The following is a 25,853-nucleotide window of genomic DNA, read 5'->3' as shown; positions in this document are numbered from 1 at the left end:
GCATGCTGCCTTCTGATCTACAGCTACCAGACTTGTGAATCAACAAAGCAAGGACTTTGGGAGGGCTAAAAGGGGCCCTAAAATCCACTCACTCTTCGAGTTCTGTTTGGTGCCAGATTTGGTAGCTTCTGTCCCTCTAGTTCTAGTTAGTGCTTGTCAGCCTAGTTGAGGAAAACTTGGGTAATTGTATATGTGTGTGTATGAGAGCAAATGTTTATGTAACCAGTAAAGTTTTGCTATTATTTTAAATTCACTAAGTCTTTCTGTATTTCAAAAACCTCTTGTGCCTCAGTATTTGGATAAAAGTGATTTGTGTGTGTGCCTAATTATTTCCCAGCTATTGACCAGGGATGTGTATGTTGTCTGCTTTAATCGTATCGTTTTGGAAAACTCAGATAGAAAGCAAAGGGGATATATAAGTTGTGTGCTGTGAATGAGTGACCATAAACTAAATCTGGGAGTATTCTCTTGGAGTGTATGAAGAACAAGAGAATGCTATATGTTGCCTTACCTGGAAGTGTGCCCTGAAGCATAAATATTTATTTGTGGTTGGTTCACATGTCACTTAACTTTGTGGTTTGGGTTATGATTTATTGTTCTGTGTGAATCCAGTATTGTAGTCTGCACATTGTGGTAAAATTAGGCCATCATAGCTTTTAAAACAAATATGATAGTATGATGTGTGAACTCAGCCAGTGAGTACATTCCATAACCATCTTTCAGCCAAAACAACTCTCATTATTATTGAATTCCTGTAAATAATTGGTGTTTTCTGGTAATGACAAAACCATTGCAGTAGAGAATCCTGCTTTTGGTTAGTTACATTTAAGAAATTAACTTGAATGTTATTCAAGAAAGAATATTCCCCATTGCTCTTGATAGTCTGACCGTATATTTCCAGAATAACATCAGCAGATATGACTTTTCTGTCCCCAAGAGTACAACTAGCTCTTTTCATATTGGAAGCCATAAAAACACTTTAAGTTGCCTAAAATAGCAAATAATGACTTACTAATAGCTTATTCAAAACTTGAAAGAAAATTGGAATAATTGGCCTAAGACTGAGTGCAGCCATATTGACTAGTGACATTCTTTTCTTCATGCTTACTTAGTTACCCTTATTGGCTTTGTGGACTACTTACTGCTGTTTCTGGCCTCTTTCATGGTCTAATTTATCTTTGAGCTTAATTTAAATCAATAGTGCCTGTCATAAACAACTGTTTGTACAATCTTGCATATGTAATGATCTAGGGAACTGGATATCTAGAAACTACTGTTTTTTGTGTAGCTGTGTTAAAACAGCTAAAATGTTTAAATATAAATAATATATAAACAGAACCCAAACTTCACACTTTGTAGCACTGATGATGTTACCTGGTTGGGTAATGAAAGGTCTGCAAACAACTAAGCTCAGATAGTAAGTACTAGGGACTCCAAAGTTCATCCCTAGATACATGTTTCCCTTCTGGTAACTTTTTTTTTTAAAAAAATGCTTTATTAAACTTTTATTACATTAAAAATATAAGAAAAGAAAGAAAAGAAAAAACAAACAAAAAATTATATCACTTGACAGGTATTTGTGGTGTTTTTCTTATAATAATAATCCATGCATTATTTACAAAAATTAAATTGTGTGTATTTACATTCTTATTTTATCTATTGCTTATACTTAGTAACTAATTATTCTTATCTATCTCCATTCCATCCATTTATACCACTGTTCCCATACTTTGTAAAATATTGATGTCTCTTTATCTTTTAAACTCAGTGTTAGTTTGTCCATTTCTGCACAGTTGATGACCTTTTGTATTACAAGTTTCTCTGTGGGTATACATGGCCCCTTCTGGTAACTTTTAAATAATCTGAAAACAATGAAGTAACAAAATAAAGGGACAGCTTTTTATATATTTCACTGATTACAAAAAAAAGTAAGGAGGCAGGTAACCTTCACATTTCAAGCTTACTGTATTTTCTAAATTTTAGATTACTAACCTACACTGCAAAGACCTGAAGTATTTCTATTAGACCTCAGGATTACATATATTCTCAGCTTCCTATAATTAACTGCAGAAATTGTTTTCAAATCTTTGTGTTTTGTTGGAGTGTTTGGGATTAGGAATGATTTAGATAAGATTGCTAGTATGCTTGAGATCTGATTGTTGGAACAGTTTTGTCCAGTAATGTTAGAACTGAGACAGCTCAATGTCAGGGAAGGACTAGGAAAAACTGAGAATCAGTGTATGGATTTCTGACACTGAGTTTTGATCTTACCAGTTCTTTTAATTTTTAAATTTTTAATTATAGCTTTTCAGAAGCTGTAGATAGGGCATATAATACCCCTTCCTCTTATTTTTTAATCAAAACTCTGTGACCTAGGTTGGACTAAAAAAAAAGTGTCTGGCTCACAGTCACACAACAACCTTCTGTGGCTGGGAATGCTCTCTTTCTTATCTGCTACACTATAGTAGAAAGTACATAGCCTATGTTGAACCACAGAACTGAAAATTTACTTCCTTTCTGAGTTGCCATTGAACTCTCAGTTCTCTTGGTGAGAAAGAAAAGAAATTTTCTGATTACACAGAACATTTAAGGGCATCTTGGGAGAGTAATCCCCAATATGGGAAAATGAAACTTGAAAGCAGTACTGACCCAAGCAAAGGCAGCTGAGCTTCCCTCCCTCCCATCTCTTTCAGCTAGAACATTTTAAAGAAAAACAGGTAATTTGTGCAGGGACTATATATCTTTGTTTTTGCACATGCAAACAGAGATATATCATGGTTTCAAGATTCCAATCTAAAAATCTAAATATATCCAGGCTTAAAATGTTTGACCCCTTTTATTTTAACATGTGATACTATCAAGATTGCTGTATTATGTTATACATGAGTAGAAGATGCAGTTTCAGCCTATCCACATAAAGTGAATCCAAGAAGGAAGCAGAGAAACCTGTAGCAAGTTGAGGAATGTACTGAAGCTTTAAGGGTCATGGTCGGTATCTATAAATAGTGTGAGTTCTGAAATGGCTAAACCATGACCTATTTTAACCATGGTCTGATAAATAAATCAGCTGGGTTCATGTAGCATTTAAACAAGGTTTACAAATGGCAGTGGCTGTGTTCACATATCTTCTAATCTGAAAAGAAACATATATTGTGTAATAGAAATACAGAACATAAAATATTGAGCTAACTTCTTGAGAACAAGAGGTTGTTTTTTACATAAAAATGTGGCAGTTAAGATCCTATTGGATTCTGATTTATCCTCTTTTGTTTTCACAGGAAGCCCATGAAATCCCGAAGCAGAAGTCCTAATTATTCAAGACATTCTTCATCTCATAACAAAAAGCAGAGAACTGGGTCTCGCAGTCGCCATTCCAGTATCTCACCTGCTCGGCTACCACTGACCTCCAGTTTAGGAGCTGAGCTGAGTAGGAAGAAAAAGGAGAGGGCTGCAGCTGCAGCTGCTGCAGCAAAAATTGATGGAAAGGAGACCAAGGACTCATCTAGCTTGGTGTCTAAAAAAGAAAATAATTTAGCTGAAGTAAAAGAGTCTGTAATGGATGTCAGGAAGGCAAAAATGGCTAAGCCTGAAAAATGTCCTCCTGATCAGGTGACGGTAAATACTCCACAACACAATGCAGAGATGAAAACAACTCCCGAGCCTGTCAAAACAAAGACAGTAGAAAATTCTGAAAAGAAACGTCTTGCTTTGGTTAAAGACTCAAAAACTGTGGGAACAAAAAATATGAAACATGGTATAGCAAAGGAGGAAATTGTGACTCCAAAACAAATAGAGACATCTGAGCAAGAGGTCCAACCTCCTTTGCCTTCTGTAAAGTCACTCCCTCCTTTACCAACATCATCCCCACCTCCTCAAATTCCTCCACCATTGCCCCCCTTGCCTCCATTGCCGGTTGTTCCCCCTCTGCCATCTGCCCAGTCATCTACCATTCACAGCCCTGTTTTAGTTCCTCTGCCCTTTTCTGCCCTTTCTAAAACATCCTTGACTTCTCAGGCTAACTCCCAGTCTATCATGCAGTCGTCCTCAAAGGGACATGGTTCTGTGACCATAGCAGTTCCTCATCTCAAAACATCAACGTTGCCTCCACTCCCTTTGCCACCAATCTTGCCTGGGGAAGATGAGTTGGAAAGGTAAGGTTTGTAGACACTGCTATTCTACAAAGACTTGCTAGTGTAATGTATTGCTCATTTCGCTCAGTTCTGATACAAAGATTGGTATCTGAAAACAGTTGAGCTGGTACAGTAAATTCTGCAGTCAGTAGAATTTGCAGGAATAACCTTGGTGCCTCTGAAACCTTGAGTTTCTAGTAATGTGGACAGGAATGGTAATTTCTTGCAGGATATGAAAGATGCACTTCCTTAATAGAAAATAACTTGGATAGCCTGCTAGGAGAGGGCTTTATCTAAAATGCTTGGTAGGTATTGCTGGTCAGGATAATTTTAGACGTAAATGACTTGATAATCCTACTTGTTTTCAAGTAGCTGCCTTGCAGTGCTTTTCTGAATATAGCTCTGAATTCATGACTAGATAATTTTTAAATAGGCGAGCAATGTGCTTTTTGAGCCATTGTTCCCTCTAAATAACCAATGTGTATTGATTTGTTTTGTTACCAGTATTTGACTGCTATATTTGGAGATGGGGATGATGATCTTAAATCAGATATTTATTTTTGGTGGTGATGGTAAAGTATAACTTGGCCATCTTGGTTGCTGCCTTCATTTTTCCTCTTGCTGGACATGTTACCCTGTTTTTCTGTGTCTCCTTTCACACACAGGATGATGGGAGGATTGTGCAAGACCAAGATTTGCTGTGGCTGTGACCTGATTTTTCTGAGCCAGATTATAGTTTTGCACTATTTCCATTTTCTTTCTTTTAATTTGAGTCTTTCTCCAGACTCAAATATTCATCATGCTGTAGGGAATTCGTAACTAATAAGTATCATAGTGATAGCATAATATTTTAAAAAACTTTTTAAAAGCATTTTTTTACTACCAATTGCTCAAATGGGTAGTAAAAAAATGCTTTAAAAAAGTAAAAAAAAAGTTCAGATGATAAGCTGTGCTGTGCGATCATCGGAACTTTTTTTTAACTTTTTAAAGCATTTTTTTTACTACTGGTTCGGGTGAATCAGTAGCATTTTTACTACTGGTTCGGGAGAACCGCCCCGAACTGGTAGCATTTCACCCGTTTCAGAGATTATCAGTTGTTTTTCAGACAACTGATTGGTTTGATTTCCAGGAAAAGGAATTTTCCTAGTTTCTTAATTTCAAATCTAGCAAACAATTTTAATTCTCAAGTGTGTTTGCACTATCCTGTGTTAGACGGGCTGGTGAAAGTGTATAGAGAGTGTTACTAAGAGAGTTTTGTTACATTTTTGCTGGTAGAGTTGGGCATCATTGATACTATATTGCTAATTTTCCACCTGTCAATCAGCATCTAGCACTATCTCTCTAACTAATAATTGCAGAGGCAGTACATCATACTGTCCAGGAATTGTAAAAGAAGAAACAAGTACTAATCTGTTTTAAAGTGTTCATTTACAAAACCGTAGTTAGTATAAATGTAGACAGTTTTCTGTGTATTTGTAGGTGTTGGTCTGTATTTGTAGCTGTAGGTCTAAGGGTGTTTTGCCATTGCAAATCATGGGAATATTTTCAATCCTCACTTCAATATTAATAAAGTTAGTCAATTCTTATTAGTTAAAAGGGGCAAATAGTTGCTTTAAGGAAAAAAATGTAGTCAACCTTGGCCTGGAGTTCACAGATCCTTTCAAGCAATGATAAGTATAGTGGATGTGGAGGAAGAAGGTACATAAAAAAGTGTGTGGCCAGGAAAAAAATAATTGGATTTCAATATAATTAAATTAGTTCAATTAATGATTGTATTCTTTTATTTTTTTCCCCTTCCATTGCATTAAAAATGACACATTTTCTAAATCCCAGAATTTTGAAATTTCAGCTGTATATCAGGTACTGAACTACAATGTTAAAATGGTGCGACCTTTGGTTACATTGATTTCCTGTAGATATTTCTATCTGTAATGTTATCATTGTAGCAGCTGAATTATATCCATCTGTGTTAAACCTTGGAGATGGGGAACAACAATCAGCTTCCTGAAGAGTTCATAATACTATTTTTTTCTCTGGTGCTTTAGTCCAAAGGAGATAGTTCCTCTGAAGTCGGTGAAGAAAGAGAAAGAACAGAGACCACGACACTTGCTTACAGACCTCCCACTTCCTCCAGAGCTTCTTGGTGGAGACCCTTCACCGCCAGAGTCTCCAGAACCAAAGGCAGCCACACCACCTCAGCAATCATTAAGAAAGAGACCAAAGTAAGAACTAAATAGATTTTTATTTGATGGCATTTGCTCAAAGTACTTAATTTTTTTAGGATAACATTGAGGATTGGCAAACGAATAAATTGGGTGGTTAATAGATCTAACCAAATCTTTCATCTTGTGCATATGACATATGGCAAAGCTTATATAACTTCATTTGCATGACTCTACTTTAGGTTTGATTAGTACTGGTAAATAACACTTGTATTTCCAATTGAAATACAATCCATTTCGAAATGGATAAAAATGGAAAATTAGGGAATCTTAAAATGCATATTCAGTTCATAGTGTATGGAAGATAAAATTTGATCCTCAGCTTGATATCTATATTGTCGGATAGCCAGTGTATCTGACAACATCTCCCTTAGAATCTGTCCGACTTCAGCAGAGTGGGTTCCTACCAGTTTGGCCCGGTTCTGCCAAATAGGTAATAGCCAGTAGGGACTGGTTCTTTGAACTGGTCGCTGCTCGCTCGCCCACCCGATGCGTCCGTCAGACAGTAAGCTGACCAGAGCAAGGAAGCGGCTGGCTGGCAAAGAAGCCTATCAGCCACTTAGCCACAGGATGCTACAAAGTCCTTCAGCCGCTGTGAAGAAAGCTGTGTATGCATGAAGATGGCAGTAGCGACCAGAAGTGTTTTTGGCGCCCTGTGCCTGGATGCAAAAGAAGCTTCTCGGCTTCCAAGTTCAGCAGCAGGCTCAGTCCCTTCACAGGGTCGCTTTTCTCCGTGCCTGAGAAAGATCAAAAGGCACAGAACAGCCTTTAAGGACAAAATCGGCGTAGCCGCCTAGACGAGATAAAAAAACGAACCACTGAGGAAAGGAGCCCTCCAAAGCTGCCGGCATTGCAGCCACCCCCCCTTCCCCGCAGCTTGAAGCTCCAAGCAGAAGAGGTCCTCGGCTGTTGCAAAGAAGCTCTGGGTGCGCCATGCCTGCTTCGTTCTCTTTGAGAGCAGCTTTGCAAACAAGGTGCAAAGTGGCTCTCAAAGAGAACAAAGCAGGCATGGCGCAACCAGAGTTGCCACTTCTTCATAACAGCAGAGGACAGAAGAGTTCACTCAGGAGCGACGCCGAGTTGGAGGGAGGCATAGCCCAAGCTCTCTGGGATGGGTAAACAAGTGTGGGGAGGCGAAGGGGAGCGGATTCAGCCTCCCCACGTGTTGCACCCTCCTCCCAGCCTTCGGCCATGCCTCCATGCCACCAGTGTCTCCCAAAACCGCCACCTATGGAGCCACAACAGGGATTGGGGCAGCCCGGTAAGCTGGGCGCCCGAAAATGGTGCGGAGGCTCCCTGTAGTTCCTTGGCTTGTCTGGGCTTCAGTTGAGCCCACTGCCCTGAGCTGGCGGATGGAGGCACTCCTCCCCAGTCAGATCTTTCCAGATGCTCCGGTCCACGTGTTCTCCAGGTCAGCAGCTGTTTCTCTCCTTCGTTGCTCTTTATGGGAAAGCTTTTGGTGCAGCACAGTAAAATGTAGCAGCCATGAGCTGTGCTTTCCTCCAAAAAGGAAAGCTTCATCCGGAAAGCTCTGTGCCAAGAGAAGCACCTGTTTCCCTCTGCCTTCCACAGTGCTTAGAGGAAAGCATGGCTCATGGCTGCTAAATTTTGCTGTGCTGCTCCAAACGCTTTCCCATAAAGAGCAACGAAGGAGAGAAACAGCCGCTGACCTGGAGCAGTTTGTGTGCTCCCCCATGTCTGTTTCTTCCCCTTCACTCATGCAGCACAACCAAATATAGCAACCATGAGCTGCACTTTCCTCTAAGTCAAATCCAGAAAGAGCTGGCTGGTGAGGATGCCTCTGTCCGCCGGCTCAGGGCAGCGGGCTCAGCTGCAGCCCAGACGAGCTGAGGAACTGTGGGGAACCTCCTGTGTGTTGCACCCCCTCCCAGCCTTTGCCTACGCCTCCATGCTGCCAGCATCTCCCGAAGCTGCCGTAGTTGCAGCGGAGACGGGAGCAGCCCAGTAAGCTGGGCTCCTGAAAATGGCATGGAGGCGCGGGAGAAGGCTGGGTGGGGAGTGCCACACACGGGAGGCTCCCTGCAGTTCCTCAGCTTGTCTGGGCTGCAGCTGCCCTGAGCCAGCAGAGGCTGTGTAGGGCCTGGCTGAGAGTATGCTAACCTTGCCCTCCCTGAATGCTGGACTCTGCCGTTGCCATTGCCCCTGGCCTGCCCAGCTCGCCCCTGACTGGCTCCATGCTCATGAGTGTGGCTCTCCAGGAGCTCAGCAACAACAACGCCAAAAACTTTTCCGGTCGGCCGGTGAGAAGGAAGCTGCTTTGTGCTTTCCCTCCACTGCCCTTTCTGGCTGAAAAGCCATGGTTGGTGGGCCGCGGAAACCGGGTCACCCTGGGCGTGTCCTCGGTGAAGCTGGTCCAGAGGGAAGCCTTTCTCCTGCACGCTCATCTCGTGGATGGGACCTGTCTGGCCCAGCTCAGCACGGCAGCAGGAGTGGGGTGCTTCGGCTGAACCATGGGGAAGGCCCATCAGAGGCGAGAAGGGGCGCTTTTTGGCCAGGAACGGCAACGGAGGGAAAGCCAAGATGATCACTGCCATCCCACCCCATCCTGTCCTGGATATGGGGCCGGAGCGTCAAAAAAAAATGTCAAAAAGTCTCGAAGATTTTCACCACTGTTTAGGTGGGCATGGCTTGATGGGGGGGGGGTGTTTGTCATGTGACTGAGTGCCTGAGTGATGCCAAGTTGGCCACGCCCACTCAGTCACATGCCCTCCACCTAAACATACCCACTGAACTGGTAGTAAAAAAAAATTAGAACCCACCACTGGACTTCATGTCTATCTAGCTTTTATTTTATAGTCTGTAATTTAAAATAAAATAAGAGTTAAGCATATTACAAAGCATTTTCAGCAAAAAAATGAAAACAAAGATAAACTAAGTGTCCTGTTTGGATAAAAAAACTGGCTTATTTTTAGCATTTGGAAGCATTTTGAACTCAAATTTTGAGTTCAAAAACAATGCAAAAATGCTCAAAACAATACTTTTAATGAGGCAAAATAGAATTGAGTACTCTGTATTTTTAGAGTATTACAGGAACTCTGTCATTATTATAAAAGAATAATACAATCTGTATAATTTTATATGAAAATTGCAGTTGGATTTTGTTTCCCTGAGTTTAAGGCCTAATGTAGTGAAAAAATCCAGCCTAGGAAAAAATCTCAACATTTGGGGAGGGGAATCTGCTTTACGCACTGTTGACCATCCTATAGAGGCCATTTTGTGCTGAGACTCATAGAGAGGCTCTGGAACCTGGGGACTGCAAAAATCTCACTTCCTGTCCAACCAGAAGTTGGCAACTGGGGAATTTCTGGCCTCTGGAGGGCCTCCAGGGGAGGGAGTCCATTTTTGTCCTCCCCAGACTCATGGAGAGGTTCTGGAGCCAGGTGAGAGAGAAAAACAGGCCTTCCCCACCACTCCTAGGCCCTCTGGAGGCAGGAAACAGCCTGCTTCCCTATATCTAGTGGGCCCAGAAGGCCCGCACGCCGGAGCTAAGCTCACTTGCCCACTGATATGGCTATGCGTGACACCTGTGGCACGCATGCCACAGGTTCGCCATCATAGCCATATACCATCTCTTAGCTTTAAACAAATCCATAAAATGTTATATTTTCTATTAAAAAGTCCATAAATAGTTTCCAGAAGTAAAACATACCGTATTTTTCAGAGTACAAGATGCACCGGAGTATAAGACAAAGCTTAGTTTTGGGGAGGAAAAAAAAAATCTGCCTATCAGGTATTCACCTGACTAGCGTCCTTAATCTGGTCAGCTTCAGCACATTTGTTTGTTGGTTTTTATCCCCTGCTTGGGAATAAAAAACAGCTTCTAAAGCACAATTGATCTTTGGAGAGAGAAGCAATGAGAAAAGCAGGCAAACCACGGAGATTGCTTCACTTGGTAACACCTAGTTAGGGCTGGAAAAAAGCTTCGAAGAAACTATGCAGCCAAATTTTCAGCCTCTCTTTGGAGGGGAAAAAGTGCATCTTATACTCTGAAAAATATGGTATATTGTTTTAACTTTGATTAAATAAAACAACTTTATATTCCTTCCATTTACTTCTAATAGTTTTATTTTTTAGTTCATCATACTGATTTGAATTCTTTTTTTGTCCCATCACCCAGAGTTTTCCAAGCCTCTTGTAAATCCAGTAGGGAAAAAATATATTCAGATCACTTTCTTGTTTTGTCATTTGTATTTCTGTTTTAAAACCCCAGCCAGTTTCTAATGTAGATCCAGTGAAACATCCTTTTCTAGGTCATTCTCTTGACTTGTTAGTTTTAAATCCACTTTTGATTCCATCTCTGTTTTGCCAGATAAAATCTGTTCTTTTCTACATTTGTCATTTCTTCATAATAACTTTTGGACAGAGTCTATCCAGAGAAGCAGACCTCATTATTGATGCTGTTGTTAGTGTGCTACTATTTTCAGATTCCATTCTTCAAAAGTCTCCTTCAATATTCTTAGTTCTATAAGGTTTTGTATCATTTTACAGACTTGTAATTCTTTTCCTTTACCTAAAAACTTTAGCTATCTTTTAAAAATGTTTCAGTTATTAGAAATCTTCAAATGTTTCTGTGATATTATAATTGCTTATGTTTCTCTTCCTCCAGAGATGTTAGCTAATGAAATGATTATTATATTTCATTAATAAACATTGTGAAAAATTTAAAAACTATCTAACCAAAAATATATCAGTGATAATTCATTAAAAGAATTACACATATTGCAGTAATTTAAAAAATAGGGAGGAAAAAGAAAAAATGTAGGAAAACAGAAAAAATAAGATCTATATAGTAATATAAAATTAATTCAATTCTTAAACTTATTATTGAATTCATAGGAAGCTCGCTTGTCATTCTTAGAGTATACGTACATTTCAAAAATTGATAAAGACCACATATATGATTTCTATTCCTTTCTATTTCTATTCAACATCATGAATATAAATGTCTTTCCATCTACATGAAATAATTGCATGTATGTATAGGTGATAATTATCCATATATCTGAGTGGTGGTACAGTGGTTAGAGTGCAGTACTGCAGGCTACTTCTGCTGACTGCCTGCTGATTGAAATTTGGCAGTTCAAATCTCACCAGGCTCAAGGTTGATTCAGCCTTCCATCCTTCCGAGGTGGGTAAAATGAGGACCCAAATTGTTGGGGGCAATATGCTGACTCTAAATCGCTTAGAGAGGGCTGTAAAGCACTGTAAAGCGGTATATAAATACAAGTGCTAAGTGCTATTGCTATCTATATAATTATCTGTAATAGAGTCTTGCACTTAATTAAGCCAGAATTCTTCATAAAATATCAAACTCATTATCTCATCATCACATATCTTTAACATGTATATTTTCTTAGGACTATGAAACATAAAATGTCTTTAAATTTTTTACAACATAGTGTGAAAAATCTGAAATTTATGACAATTTGGCAGTGCCATTACTCAAATATTATACTGAACCATGATGTTAAGTTTTTTATTTTGTTCTAGCAAATTATATGAACCATTGTGGTTTGTAAAATATGGTTAGTATTTAATCATGAATAAATCTAGTCAATTGTGGTTTATTTAATAAATTGTTAAATAAGTCATTATTCCAGTAAGAACCTGGAATATACAGTTTCATATTTAATTTCATTTAGTTCTGTAATCTGCCTACCTGGAAAACTAAATAACAATCTTTTAAGTTTTTAAGAAAAAGAGTGGTTTGTATTTATAATAAATATGTTAGGTATCACAGGATTTCTGATGTGCATTTTATATCTATACACACATGCAGATCCGAGTAGGATGATCAGAAAACATTTATGTAAGAGTTTTGTTTTAGAATTACACGTTTTATCAATTCTTCTATTTGCTTTCTCCCCCCGCCCCACAAAAAATCTCTTTCAGAATCTGTTGCCCTCGTTATGGTGAGAGGAGGCAGACAGAAAGTGATTGGGGAAAGCGCTGTGTGGACAAATTTGATATTATTGGTATTATTGGTGAGGGAACATATGGGCAAGTGTACAAAGCCAAGGACAAGGATACAGGTGAGTATAAAAACATGAATTATTTTTAATTTTCTTTTTCTGAGCATATATATGTATGTCTGTGTATGTATTCATATATACACATACATACGTTGTGACCCAAGTCGCCTAGGTGGACTATGATAGAGTCCTTCATTGCTCTGTTAAATTCTACAACAAACAGCCCTACAATGGCCAGTAAGATTCCACCCCATACTTCCCTAAAGGCAGCCACCAAGTCCAACAAACAAAAGCCAGTAAGCAACAAAACTAATTTGGAAAGGCAAAGTGGAAGCCCAGAAACTAGGTGCAAGCTCACAGGGCAAAGGCAAGGTTCACAAAGCAAGAGAAGTCCACAGGGCGCAAGGCAGGTCCACAAGGCAAAAGACAAGACACAAGCTGAAACGAGTCAATGCTGAGGGTTTTTTTTCCAAAGCTGGAGGGTGTTTGGCCACCTCCCCCAATGCCTGATGGGCCTGAGACAGCATTGTCCTCAACCCCCGACTTCTCCAAACATTGCAAGGAATCTCATCATGTCATCCGTGTCAGACGGTCCTTGTTCCATATCCCTTGCCTCCTCCGAATAACAACAGACATACAGACACCACACACACATATATGAGAGGAGAGAGAGCAATAGTTATTTATTGACATATAGGATTTATTACTATTTTTATTATAAAAGTGTGACTTCTTCTGTTTATAAAGGAACAAATGATAGATTTACAGTTCTTGATTTACAATCCAAATGTTTCATGTGATCATCATTTATAACCTTCCTAGTTGGCTTCTGACACACAGAATTAATGTGGGAAGCCAGATTCACCTAATAACTGCAGTGATACACCCGGCAACTGCGGCAAAAAGTTCATAAAATGGGATGCGGTTCACTTAATAACACTTTTGCTTAGCAAAAGAAATGTTGAGCTTAATTGTAAGTAGTGGTTTTTTCGTAACAGTTTGTAAGAATAAACTGAAGAAGATAAACTGGTTGCGTTCTTAGTTTCAATGGCAAGTAATTAAAAATATCTGTTATGGGTTAATTCCAAGTATGGAAATGAAGAAAAGTTCTGAAATATACGTCTAATACCCCCAATGTTTGTCTGATAAAAAGTTTTCATTGTACGGATAATCCTTGACCTACAATTGCAATTCGGATTGGAATTTTGGTCAAAAGTTGTAGCAGTTGTAAATCCTTGACCTACAATCGCAATTGGAATTGGAATTTTGGTCAAAAATTGTTGCAATTGTAAGTCAAGGCACCACATAACTAGATTTTAACTGTTTTTATGATACAATAATAATAATTAAAAAAATAATAAATTGCCAATAAATTTTATAAGTAATTTTTTATGAATAAGATAAGTCATCATTTTGTTAAACAAATCCATTCTTAACAGGCATTTTTTGCTGGGAACTGACAAAAATGTCACACATTGTAGTCATGTGATCACACGATTGGTCATAAATGCAAGCAATTGCCAAGTGCCTGAAATATGATCACGTGACTACAGGAGATGTGTGTTTGTGTGTGTGTGTGTGTGGCTGTCATAGTTTTGAGGACAGGTTGTAAGTAAAAAAAAAATTCAAGACTGTTGTAACAACGATCATTAAACTGTTGATCCTAAGTCTCAGACCAGTTGTGTTGACATTGTCTACTCAAATAAGTCACAAACAGGGAATGTTTAAGGAGGATCTTATTTTTCGTTTCTCATATTTTGTTTGACCATTATTACTTTTATAATTTGCTGTGTTCTGTATTTCACAGGTGAATTGGTAGCTTTGAAAAAAGTAAGGCTGGACAATGAAAAGGAAGGCTTCCCTATTACAGCTATCCGTGAAATCAAGATTCTCAGACAATTGATTCATCAGAGTGTTGTCAACATGAAGGAAATTGTTACAGACAAACAAGATGCACTGGATTTCAAGAAGGACAAAGGTACTTACTGTCAAAGAAGATTGTTTGGAAATAGATTGTGAGATTATGACCCACATTTCAAATTAGCTGTCTTATTTAGCAATAATAAACATGCTTTGTACATTAAAAAAAATATAGTGAAGAGGTATACTTTAATTTTGTCTAGTGTGTCAGAATGTCAGTGGATTACTTTATAACAAACATCTGAGTAAGAAGCTTCCTATTCATCTTGAGGATGAATCAAGTTCTTTAATAATAGATAAGGGGAGGAATATTGCTATTCTTAGGATTTAAAATTTCTTTACAATTTAGATATGCAAACACAATTGTCTTGATAATGAATACTGAGATGGAATGATCTAAATGATCTAGAATCCTTTTTTCTGAGAGCACAATTTATGGCATTTACATTTTCCTACTTATGGTATAATCTACTTTATAATATTCTAAATATGATGTGCTAAATGTTTGAGGTGCTAAATGTTCATATTTTAATTCTTAAATAAAAATAGTGATGTTTGTCTTTTTAATATTCTGGTAGGTGCCTTTTATCTTGTATTTGAATATATGGACCATGACCTCATGGGATTGCTAGAATCTGGGTTGGTGCATTTCTCAGAGGATCATATCAAATCATTCATGAAGCAGTTGATGGAGGGACTGGACTATTGTCACAAAAAAAACTTTCTTCATCGAGATATCAAATGTTCCAACATCTTATTAAATAACAGGTAATGATGTAAATTATTTTATATTAGATGAGTTAGATGACTGTGTATGGGAATTAAAAAATTGTTTTCTTAGTGTTCTATCCAGTATATTTAAAAAATGTCTATTGCATTCTTATACTTCCTGAGATATGAGGAAGATGCTTTGTTCTGTATTCTTTTGCCTGTTCTGATAATAATTTGAAAGCAAAAATTTAATGTACCAGTATCATGAGACACATTTCTAATGGAGATCTATGTAACTGACATCATTGCATCAAATAAAACGTCTTTTATATATACTGCTGTTTGTTCATTTGAGTTACATATATTTTGCCATACATAACAGTAGCTGCCTGCCATTTCTATTAAACAATCATGCCATCTAGAGTCATTTCTAGTGAGATAGGCTAGATAAAAAAAATCTGGTAGTTTTCTATCAGACTGCTATGAACCTTTCTTATTGTGGTGACACCAGATCCAATCTAGTTCATCTATATGACTTCATATGTACATTCTCACAACAAAGGGGGATGAATATAATGAATATGTCATGAATATGAATGTCATGAATATTTTTTTTATATAATATATTTTAATCGGGGGGGGGGGAGGGAGGAGAGTCAAGGAACTGATGAATGAACTGATGAATGCCTTGAAAATATATTTCCATGCATTCTTACTGTCCCTAGACTTCTAAAAAGATAGATTCTGCAGTTGAAAAATATTATTATTATTATTATTTATTAAATTTTTATACCGCCCTTCTCCCGAAGGACTCAGGGCGGTGTACAGCCAGAGTAAAATACAAAATTTATACAATTAAAACGGATTTAAAATATAAAATTACTAAATGGCTCAGAATTAAAATGAATTTAAAATTTAAAATACTACTAAAACCCAGTTTAAAATCAATCCATTTATGCCAGTCCCGCTTGAATGAATAAATGTGTTTTTAGCTCACGACAGAAGGTCCGAAGATCAGGCACTTGACGTAGACCAGGGGGGAGTTCATTCCAGAGCGTCGATGCTCCCACAGAGAAGTCCCTACTCCTGGGGGCCGCCAGCTGACATTGTTTGGCGGACGACACCCTGAGGAGACCCTCTCTATGAGAGCGTACGGGTAGGTGGGAGGCATAGGGTAGCAGCAGGCGGTCTCGTAAGTACCCGGGTCCTAAGCCATGGAGCGCTTTAAAGGTGGTGACCAGAAGCGGACTTGGTAAAAGGCCCTCCTGGAGACGGCCGCCAGATGTTCATCAAAGGACAGCCGTCCATCCAGGAGGACGCCCAAGTTGCGAACCACCTCCTTTGGGGCCACTAACTCGCCCTCAACAGTCAGCTGCGGATGCAGCTGACTGTACCGGGGTGCCGGCATCCACAACCACTCGTCTTGGCGGGATTGAGCTTGAGTCTGTTTCTCCCCAACAACACTTCGACCGCTTCGTTGGGGTGGTCCGGGGTGGAAAAGTACAGCTGGGTATCATCCGCATACAGATGATAACTCACCCCAAAACCACTGATGACCTCACCCAGCAGCTTCATATAGATGTTTAACAGGGTAGGCGAGAGAATCGACCCCTGAGGTACCCCACAAGTGAGGCACCTCGAGGACGACCTCTGCCCCCCTGTCAACACCGTCTGCGACCGGTCGGAGAGATAGGAGGAGAACCACCGATAAACGGTGCCTCCCACTCCCAATCCCTCCAACCGGCGCAGCAGGATACCATGGTCGATGGTATCAAAAGCCGCTGAGAGATCTAATAGGACCAGGGCAGAGGAACAACCCCTGTCCCTAGCCCTCCAGAGGTCATCCACCAACGCGACCAAAGCCGTCTCTGTGCTGTAACCGGGTCGGAAGCCGGACTGGAACGGGTCTAGATAGAATAGAGTTATCCTATAAATTTATAGGATAATTTTGTGAGGAATCTGTTCTGTAGGAGATGTCTATGTCTATTGAAACTGATTTACACCTGTTGCAAATTCAGTAATTCTTGTTTATGCAATGTTGCTCTTGTGTAAAATGTTGTTACTAAAGGTTCACAATCATTTATTTTATTTTTTATTTTTTGCAGTGGGCAGATCAAGCTGGCAGACTTTGGTCTTGCCCGACTTTACAGTTCAGAAGAAAGGTAAGATGTTTAAGAGGAGCATAGGCATGACTTTAGATTTTTTATACATAATGTACCTGGATGGATTGCCATACAAAACCTATTGAATTTAATTGCAAACAAACATATAGGAGTTATCTTTGTTGTCTCTCTTTTGAGTCAGTGGTGTTAATGAGGGAGCTGATTGCATGGTCTTTGCCTGTTTATTGACTGCTAATCTTCTTGGTTATGCTTTGGACTTCTAACTAAATTTATAGTTTATTTATAATCCACCTTAATCTTAAACTTACTGAGCAAATTAGCAAATTATTTTGAGCTTTAGATCCCTGACAATAAAAGCAATGATTTTTCCTAATTCTGCTAATAATGTAACAGAGAGAAAGCATTGACCTATCTGTTTTTATCAGTGAAGATATCCTCCTCGAACACCTGATACATGATGATTTTCTGTAGAGAGCGGAATGAGATCAGAGGCAATTTATTTCTTGTTTCTGCAACTGCATCTTGATCACTTTTCATTATGAATGCTTGAGACTGGACTTGAGGGTGACTGGAAATGAAATTTGTAGTGGCTTAAAAAATCAATAGTCATTCTGTTGATTGTATCATCTAATATATTTCTGTTTACAGTAGTTCTTACAAAATTATTGAACCTAAATGTTTTTTATAATTTTTTCTCACATAGCCGTCCATATACCAATAAAGTCATTACATTATGGTATCGACCACCAGAGTTGCTGCTAGGCGAGGAGCGTTACACACCAGCTATCGATGTCTGGAGCTGTGGGTAAGCCAGTGACTCTTCCATGCTTTGGTTTCTAATGTTAACTTGTGGCTACAATCTGCAGTGGTTCATACCTCAAGCTTTAAGCATAGAGTGGCTGAAATTCCATTTAGTTTTGATTGGCCTTAAATAACTATGATGAATTTAATTTTTTTTTGTTTTTTTGGACAGTAGCCACAAGCACATGCAAGAGCTCACTTCTAAAAAAAACCTTTAGGTTTTTGTATTTAAGATATTCTTTTTTATAAATGTGAATTAAAATATTGCTATTGTTCATGGCAATAATTTTCTTCAGAAAATATGAAGTTCTATCTCTTCCACAAGGCAATGGGAAATGCTGCTCGGGAAATGCAGATAGGTCCTTTGCATGCATCTTTCATTGGCAATTTGCTAGATATCTAATAAGATTCCTAGGCAGCCAAGAAAAGCTTGCCATGCCTCCCTCCCCCCCCCAAATACTCCAGTTTATGCTATTGGTGTTTTAGCTTGTTCTGTTTTCTTCCTAGTTGCATCCTTGGGGAACTGTTTACAAAGAAACCTATTTTTCAAGCTAATCTTGAGTTGTCCCAGCTTGAATTAATCAGGTAAAGCGTTCTATGAATGATAGAAAGGAGAACGGGCACAGAAAGTAGTTTGTGTATTCTGCCTTGGCTGTGCCAGCAGTTGTCATATTTTCTAGAATTGCAAGCAATTATATTAGGTCCAGATCAGATCTATGAACAATATGTACCAGCTAGTTGCTCATGTTAGAAATGTACATAGATGCCAGAAAAATGCTTTTCTTGAGTTTTTGAAAGTATATAACTGTATCTTATATTATGAGTCTCTATCTCCAGCCTGGTAATCCACTCTTCAGGAGACAGAAACCCAAAATTCTGTATATGCAGCTTATTTCTATCTATAATTTTGAATTGCGATTCTAATGGTGGTGCTAGATGACAAGAAACTAGCATTTAGGCTCCCTTTAAATACCATACAAAGTTGGGAAAGAGGCCAGGGCAGAAAAGAATCATTATGTGCCTTATTTAGCTGTTCAAGATCTGCTATTCCTTGGAGGGGGGAAAGTGTTTACAGTTTCATCAGCTGCAAAGTCTTCTCTAGAGCATCATTCTCTACTCAAGTAACTTAAATCTTGTTAGGAATCTTTCTAAAATCTGAAATCCATTGCCTGGGCCCAGAGTCGCCTTATTGGTGAGATGGACAGCATTTGAGTTAAATAAATAAGTACATTTTTATTATTCATCTATAAGTGTTTTCTTTAGCTAATCTTAATCATGGATCGCCCCACCCTTGCTGGCAGAGGGGGCATACTGTAGATCTTGTCAGCCCAGGAATTTCAGCTGACGGGATCCAGGAGAAGAACCACCTTTGCTGTGGCTCCTGCCCTCTGGATGTTTCACGACCTGGCCTTGCCAGAGGGTTTGGGAACCCAATGGGGGAGCTCCATACTAGAGGTGGTTCAGTAGTTAAAACTCAGTGCCATCTCCCTCCCTCCCTCCCCCCATGTGTTTGGCTCCCTTCTTTGCCACATTGTTTCCTTAATTTTATTTGTGAAATCTTTTTATTTGCTGTGTTTATATAATGGATGATTTTAATATTTTTTCAATGTTTTTTATGTTGTAAGCCACCCAGAATTGTTGGATATGAAATGGGTGGCAAATAAATGTAATCAATCAATCATCTTTGTGCATATCAAAATGTTCAATTTGCTATTGTATGTGGATGGGGACTCATTTCTGTGATGCTTTAAATATCACAAAAAAATTAGACTCGTCTTCATATGTCTTCTGCTTTTAGAGATGACTAATGGAAATTGCACTCTTGCTGCCCAAATTATATTTCATTTTATTTTCCCTGATGCTCTTTTTACTTCAGTTTTACAGTCAATGCCAATAGCTATTTATGAATCCTTTGAGATATTTAAAATAAAATTTGAGTTTAACTAGACAGAATTCAAAATCATTTATATGTACCAGTACTCTTTCTGAATTTCCTCTTTAATAATTAGGAGGGAGGGAGGGAAGGAGGGTGTGAGAGAGAGAGAGAGAGAGAGAGAAATGGAAAGGGAGAGAGCCAGACCCAGTATCAGCCAGCTGGCTTTCACGCCTAAGAGAGGCCTAGATCTTGCAGTATCCTAATTTCTAGGCCAGCACATTAACATTATGCCAAAAAATAGTGGTTTCTATACTGCAGTATATCAACCAATGGGGGAAAGGTGATGCACAAATGTTAATACTGTAGTATTTGGAGTTACAGTTGGATGGGTAATTTGAAAATGACCACCGAATTGAGTGACTTCAAGTATTATGTTTATCGAGAGATTCAAAACTGTTTTTACATTTCCTTGCAGCCGTCTTTGTGGGAGCCCATGTCCAGCTGCATGGCCAGATGTAATCAAACTTCCTTACTTCAACACCATGAAACCCAAGAAGCAATATCGTAGGCGCCTGCGGGAGGAATTTTCTTTGTAAGTTAGTGTACTGTTCTTTGGGTGAGAGCATAGAATTATATGCAGTATGTCTTCAAGTTTAGTATAACACTATAAAGCACAATATCTAGTTTTTTTATTTCCATATGTTGTCTCTGTCAATATGAGATAATGTAGAGGTGCAGAGGCTGTCCACTTGTCTTCCTAAAAAAGCTTGCTCTTTGTTTCCCTTTCAGAAAACAGGTTAAGATAGACTTTTGGGAAGTAACTTTAAAAAAACACAATTATCCTGATTTTACAATAAATTTAATTTTAATTTTATTTTTATAAATAATTCAAAGTGGCAAACATACCTAATATTCCTCCTCCTTTTGTATTCCACCTCAACAATCCTGTGAAGTAGGTTGGGCTGATAAAGAATGATTAGCCTAAAGTCACCCAGCCAGCTTTCATGCCTAAGGCTGGACTAAAACTCACAGTCTTTCAGTTTCTGGACCAGTTTTTGGGGATGGAAAAGAGAGAAAGGTGAATTTGTTGACAGCTATGTCTCATGTATGCTTACTGCAGTTGTAGATAATTTTATTTGGCGCAATGTGTATTGTTAATTGTATTGGACTATAGACACCTGTGAACTCCCCAGGGTCTGTAAAACATTAATGGACCTAATTAGAGCCACAGACTTTTGGTGGATTCTAGATGAGAATTAGGAGAGGACATGGGGACATTTACCTGTTTCAGCTCTTAACTGCATTCAGTAGTGTCCAATAAGTGTCTTGGATAAAGGGGAAAGAGTAATTACTTACTGCTAGCATAAGGGAAAAAATACACATTGTTTTTCTTTCTTTTTTTCATACCATATTTGAGAATACTTTGCACTCAAAGCATCCATTCTTAGGCAATTCATGGTTGGGAAAATAGATGAACTTAAAGTATGCTACAAATCTCATTTCATTAGCACTGCTTTTCTAAAATAAATAATTGGTACTGGTATTACTGTTTATTCATCTCAACTGTGTCTTGAGTTGAATGGAGAACGATATGGATATGAGTAAATGTAAATTTTTCTGCCAAATTCCCAAATCATAGTCTCTTTTGTCAGCACATAGATTATGCATTCATTTGAATTACTGTGTATGCCACAGCCATGTACACCTGATGGAAATGAATGGAGGCATAATCATCTGGTTAGTCAGAAAAGAGTATTAGATCCATGTCTGAGACAGTAGGCTTTGAGCAGGAAAGAAATGAGCAAATCCATACAGGTGTCCTCAATTTCAAGTGATTTAATCCCAATACTGCTGATATCACTTTAAGATTATCCCTTCCTTTCTTCTAGAGCTGGTATATTGGATTGATTTTTAAATGAACATATGGAGATGATTAATATGAAATAAACTTCGCCCATGTAATCCAAAAATATCTGCTTTGACTACTAACAGTTCTTCAGGCAAACACTTTACAATTGATAATCATAAACAAATGGGTTTGAAGCACAAATTACCAGAATCATATACTCATAAGTATCAAATTGCAGTACAGATAGTCCTTTATTTACAATTCATTTAATGACCATTCAAAATTACAACAGCACTGAAAAAAGTGACTTATTACCATTTTTCACATTTACAACCATCACAGCATCCCCATGGTGATCAAAATTCAGACGCTTAGCAACTGACTCATATTTATGACGTTTGCAATGTTCTGGGGTCATGTGATCACCTTTTGAGACCTTCTGACAAAATCAATGGGGAAGCCAGATTCAGTTAACAACTGTGTTACTAACTTTTAACAACTGCAGTGATTCGCTTAACAACTGTGGCAAGAAATAAATGGGATAAAACTCCCTTAACAACTGTCTCACTTGGCAACAGAATTTTTGGGCTTAATTGTCATAAGTCAAGGACTATCTGTGTATCAGTTGAATTTCCTGGCAAAAGCATAATGCACCAAATGTTGGTGTTCCACAGGTTTCTTGAAGTATATTTGGAAACTTATATTGAAGTATTATTCATAGTTGGAAAGGATGTTGGAGGCACAAAATACGTATTTGTACGTTATAGATTGGCCTTGCCTGATAAAAACTTAAGAAAACAGGTTGTCTTAAATATTTGAAAATTATATCAAGTAATTTGACTTCTGAAATTTTATAGTGTCAGTTAATTTAAATATTTTAATGTTGCTTTTATATGTTAATTACATAGTACACTACCCAGGCCCACTCCTTGAGAAATATCGGTGGTTAAGAAATGGGAAATATAAATAAATAAATAACAGTGCTGATTATTGTGGCAACTCTGGGCTCTCCTCCCCATATTTTTTCTCATTTTCTAGCATTCCTTCTGCTGCCCTCGATTTACTAGACCATATGCTAACACTGGACCCCAATAAACGATGTACAGCAGAGCAAGCCTTGCAGAGTGATTTCCTAAAGGATGTTGATATCAGCAAGATGGATCCTCCGGAGTAAGTATCCTGCTAAAGGAAAAAGACACCTTCCCTTGGTTTGCAAGCTAATTCAAATTTGGTCAATAGCTTAGAATTACCTATCTTGTACTTCAGTCCCGATGTCTGCTTTTTCTTTGCACGTGCAAAAAGATGCTGCTGGCATTCCCTTTATTCCTGTGATATGTCTTCATGTAGCCACCTTCCACATTTGGGGTGTGTGTGGGTGTCAAGGTCCCTTGGAGTCTCTTGGAGCTACAGGTAGATGAGGCAAGGAGAAAATTGTTTAATCAAAGAAAAAAATAGACATGTCTAAATTCAAACCACATTTTTTCTGCAACTCCAGATTTTTATTAACTGACGTGGCCCTTGATATATATATGCCCTAAGCTTTAAAAAAGGAGTGGTGCAATTTCTTGTGGCTTTTATATAGCTTTAAAGCCTTTTGTGAAGTCTAAGACAAGGTTTATTCCTCCTTTCATTCACTCACTCCAAATGACCTTCCTTTTGACTTATATAAGAATTGCTAACACATGGGAAAGAGTTTTGTGTTGGACTATTGGGATAAACATAATCTAAAATAAGAGAAATGGCGGCCCCCAGGGGAAGGGCCTTCTCTGTGGGGGCTCCTACGCTTTGGAACGAACTTCCCCCTGGTTTGCGTCAAATACCTGACCTTCGGACCTTCCGCCGTGAGCTGAAAACGCACTTATTTATTCAAGCGGGACTGGCTTAAATTTTTAAATATTACTTAACTGGGGTTACTATTTTATGAATTTTAAGGGTTTTAAATTTAATTATTTTAAACTTGGCCATCTATGTTTTAATTGTATATTGTATTTTTTTAAAATTGGCTGTACACCGCCCTGAGTCCTTCGGGAGAAGGGCGGTATAAAAATCTAATAAATAATAAAAAAAAGAAATACCAATATTTCATATAATTTTTCTTTTGATTATTTTTCATAGAATTTTATATTTCATAGAATTTTTCTTTTGATTATTTGCACTTGCTGCTGTTGTCTCTAATGTTTGTCTGTTGTCTTTCTAGCCTCCCTCGTTGGCAGGATTGTCATGAACTCTGGAGTAAGAAACGCCGGCGGCAGCGGCAAAGCGGGATTGTGGTGGAGGAACCTCCCTTGGCAAAGGTTTCCCGGAAGGACACAGCCTCCGTAATAATAAGCGCTGAAGCTATCAAGAATCATAGCAGCCCAGTACCTCCCCAGCCTGCTCAGATCAAAATACAACCTGGTGCTGGAGATTCATTTGGTTAGTGTGTAACCTAGGAAAATCCTTCAAGGTTTAATTAATTGGAAATATTTTTTTTGCTTTCTTAAATACTTGGAAATTCAAATCATAAGTAATAATTTTGAAACGGATTATGCATCATAGCATGAGAAAAAGGTAATCCTATTGCAAATATTACATTTATATATTTATATCGCATCTTCAATTAACTTGTTCTGAGATAGCTCTCAAGGAAATCAATTATAAGAAACCTAGCATAAGAACTGGTATCTTTTAATATATCTTTAAGTTATTATTATATATACTATTATTAATAATATAATGTATAATTAAAACAGGAAGTTATGATTAAAGCATTGGATTTGGGTAGGAGGGAAATTGAATAGGTCCTTGCAAATCTATTTGGGAAGAAATTTTATAAAGTGGACAATTTCCAAACTGCCTTTAGATGTACTTAGAATATAATATGTACTTTTTAAAAAACATATGCATATTAGTGATATATTCTTTATAGCCAATTTTGATTAGACATTTCTTAACTTTATTCCACCTTTATTAAAGTTTCTGGGTAGTTTTTGGAAATTTATACAATAATAATCATTTATTAAACTTGTAGGCCACCTACTGGTAGCTGTCAATGACTGTGGGTAGCTCATAACAATCAAATTATAATAAAATTAATAAGAGAAAAGATAATGGTAAAAAATGGCAAGCATAATGAAGCACGGAGTCTTACTCTCTATTGTCAAAGGCCTGGGTAAAGAGCCAGTAAATTTTCTGGATTTTATTTTAGCAGTCTTTTGATGGAAATCTCTTTATTATTTTACATGTGATGAATTCCCATTCACATATGTATATAATAAACAATATACATACAATGCATCATGCAACTCAGTCAATAGTATGTGTTTTCAGACAGGGTTTACTTTTGCCTGTTCAGAAACTAGAACTCTCCTCTAATATGTTTTTATTAAACATTTCTAATAAATGTTTTTTTGGGAGTGCTGTGGCTCTGTGGTTAAAAACGCTGAGCTTGTCAGCTGGAAAGCTGACAGCCCAGCTTTGAGACCTAAGTGCTGTGCAGTGGGGTGAATTCCCTTACCTGCCCCAGCTCCTGCCCACCTAGCAGTTTTAAAGCATGCAAATGCAAGTAGATAAATAGGTACCACTATTGGTCCTATTTATAGTGGGAAGGTAACAGTGTTCCCTGCCCCTTGGTATACACTGGCCACATGACCACAGAAATGTCTTTGGACAGTGCTGGCTCCCTTGGCCAAGAAACACAGATGAGCACTGACCCCTAGAGTCAGACACAACTGGATAGGGGAAACTTTTACCTTTACCTTATTAGACGGGAAAAAACAAAAGGGACAAAAAAGTAAGAAAGAGATTTACAAATGATTTAGGGATAATAATTTTTCAGAATATGTCTGGAGATTCTCAGTTATCCAGGTCATAGTTGTTACAAAGATGCTTTTTCCAAGAAGCAACTGTACTTTTTGGTTTTTCTTTGAAGATGTTTCGCTTCTCATCTAAGAAGTTTCTTCAACTCTGGCTGGATGGTGGGGAATGGAAGGATTTATGCTCCTTGCAGACAGCTGGTCATTTGCATTTTTTAGAGAGCTGTCACCTGAATGGTGCAAATGGGTGTGGAACTTCTTGGAACTGTTGAAAGGACTGTGTTGTAGATAGGAGATAGATGATGTCGTATCCCTCCCCTTCTCTCCCCTTGAGAGAAGGCTGTTCAATTTTGACATAAATGGCTTCTTTAACGCCTCTTTCAAACCAGCCATCCTCTCTGCCCAAAATATGGACTTTGTTGATTTCAAAAGAG

General features: G+C 38.3%; 1 protein-coding gene across 15 annotated transcripts in view; it reads left to right on the top strand.

Annotated features, from left to right (window-relative positions):
- The window catches only part of CDK12 (cyclin dependent kinase 12), a 105,789-nt gene that overhangs the window by 4,829 nt on the left and 75,107 nt on the right, over positions 1-25,853 (top strand). For 14 of the 15 annotated variants that reach the window (XM_058181115.1, XM_058181113.1, XM_058181114.1 and 11 more), the window contains 11 exons: positions 3,279-4,151; positions 6,176-6,352; positions 12,266-12,405; positions 14,153-14,323; positions 14,844-15,033; positions 17,082-17,138; positions 17,803-17,904; positions 18,408-18,485; positions 20,252-20,368; positions 22,664-22,795; positions 23,823-24,040. In XM_058181115.1, coding sequence (XP_058037098.1) covers positions 3,279-4,151; positions 6,176-6,352; positions 12,266-12,405; positions 14,153-14,323; positions 14,844-15,033; positions 17,082-17,138; positions 17,803-17,904; positions 18,408-18,485; positions 20,252-20,368; positions 22,664-22,795; positions 23,823-24,040 — 2,255 coding nt within the window. The remainder of the gene's footprint in view (positions 1-3,278; positions 4,152-6,175; positions 6,353-12,265; positions 12,406-14,152; positions 14,324-14,843; positions 15,034-17,081; positions 17,139-17,802; positions 17,905-18,407; positions 18,486-20,251; positions 20,369-22,663; positions 22,796-23,822; positions 24,041-25,853) is intronic. The other variant, XM_058181104.1, reaches the window with a different exon arrangement.

The sequence above is a fragment of the Ahaetulla prasina genome, chromosome 4 (assembly GCF_028640845.1).
Source record: "Ahaetulla prasina isolate Xishuangbanna chromosome 4, ASM2864084v1, whole genome shotgun sequence".
Taxonomy (NCBI): Eukaryota; Metazoa; Chordata; class Lepidosauria; order Squamata; family Colubridae; genus Ahaetulla; species Ahaetulla prasina.
This window is presented reverse-complemented; position numbering and strand designations above follow the sequence as displayed.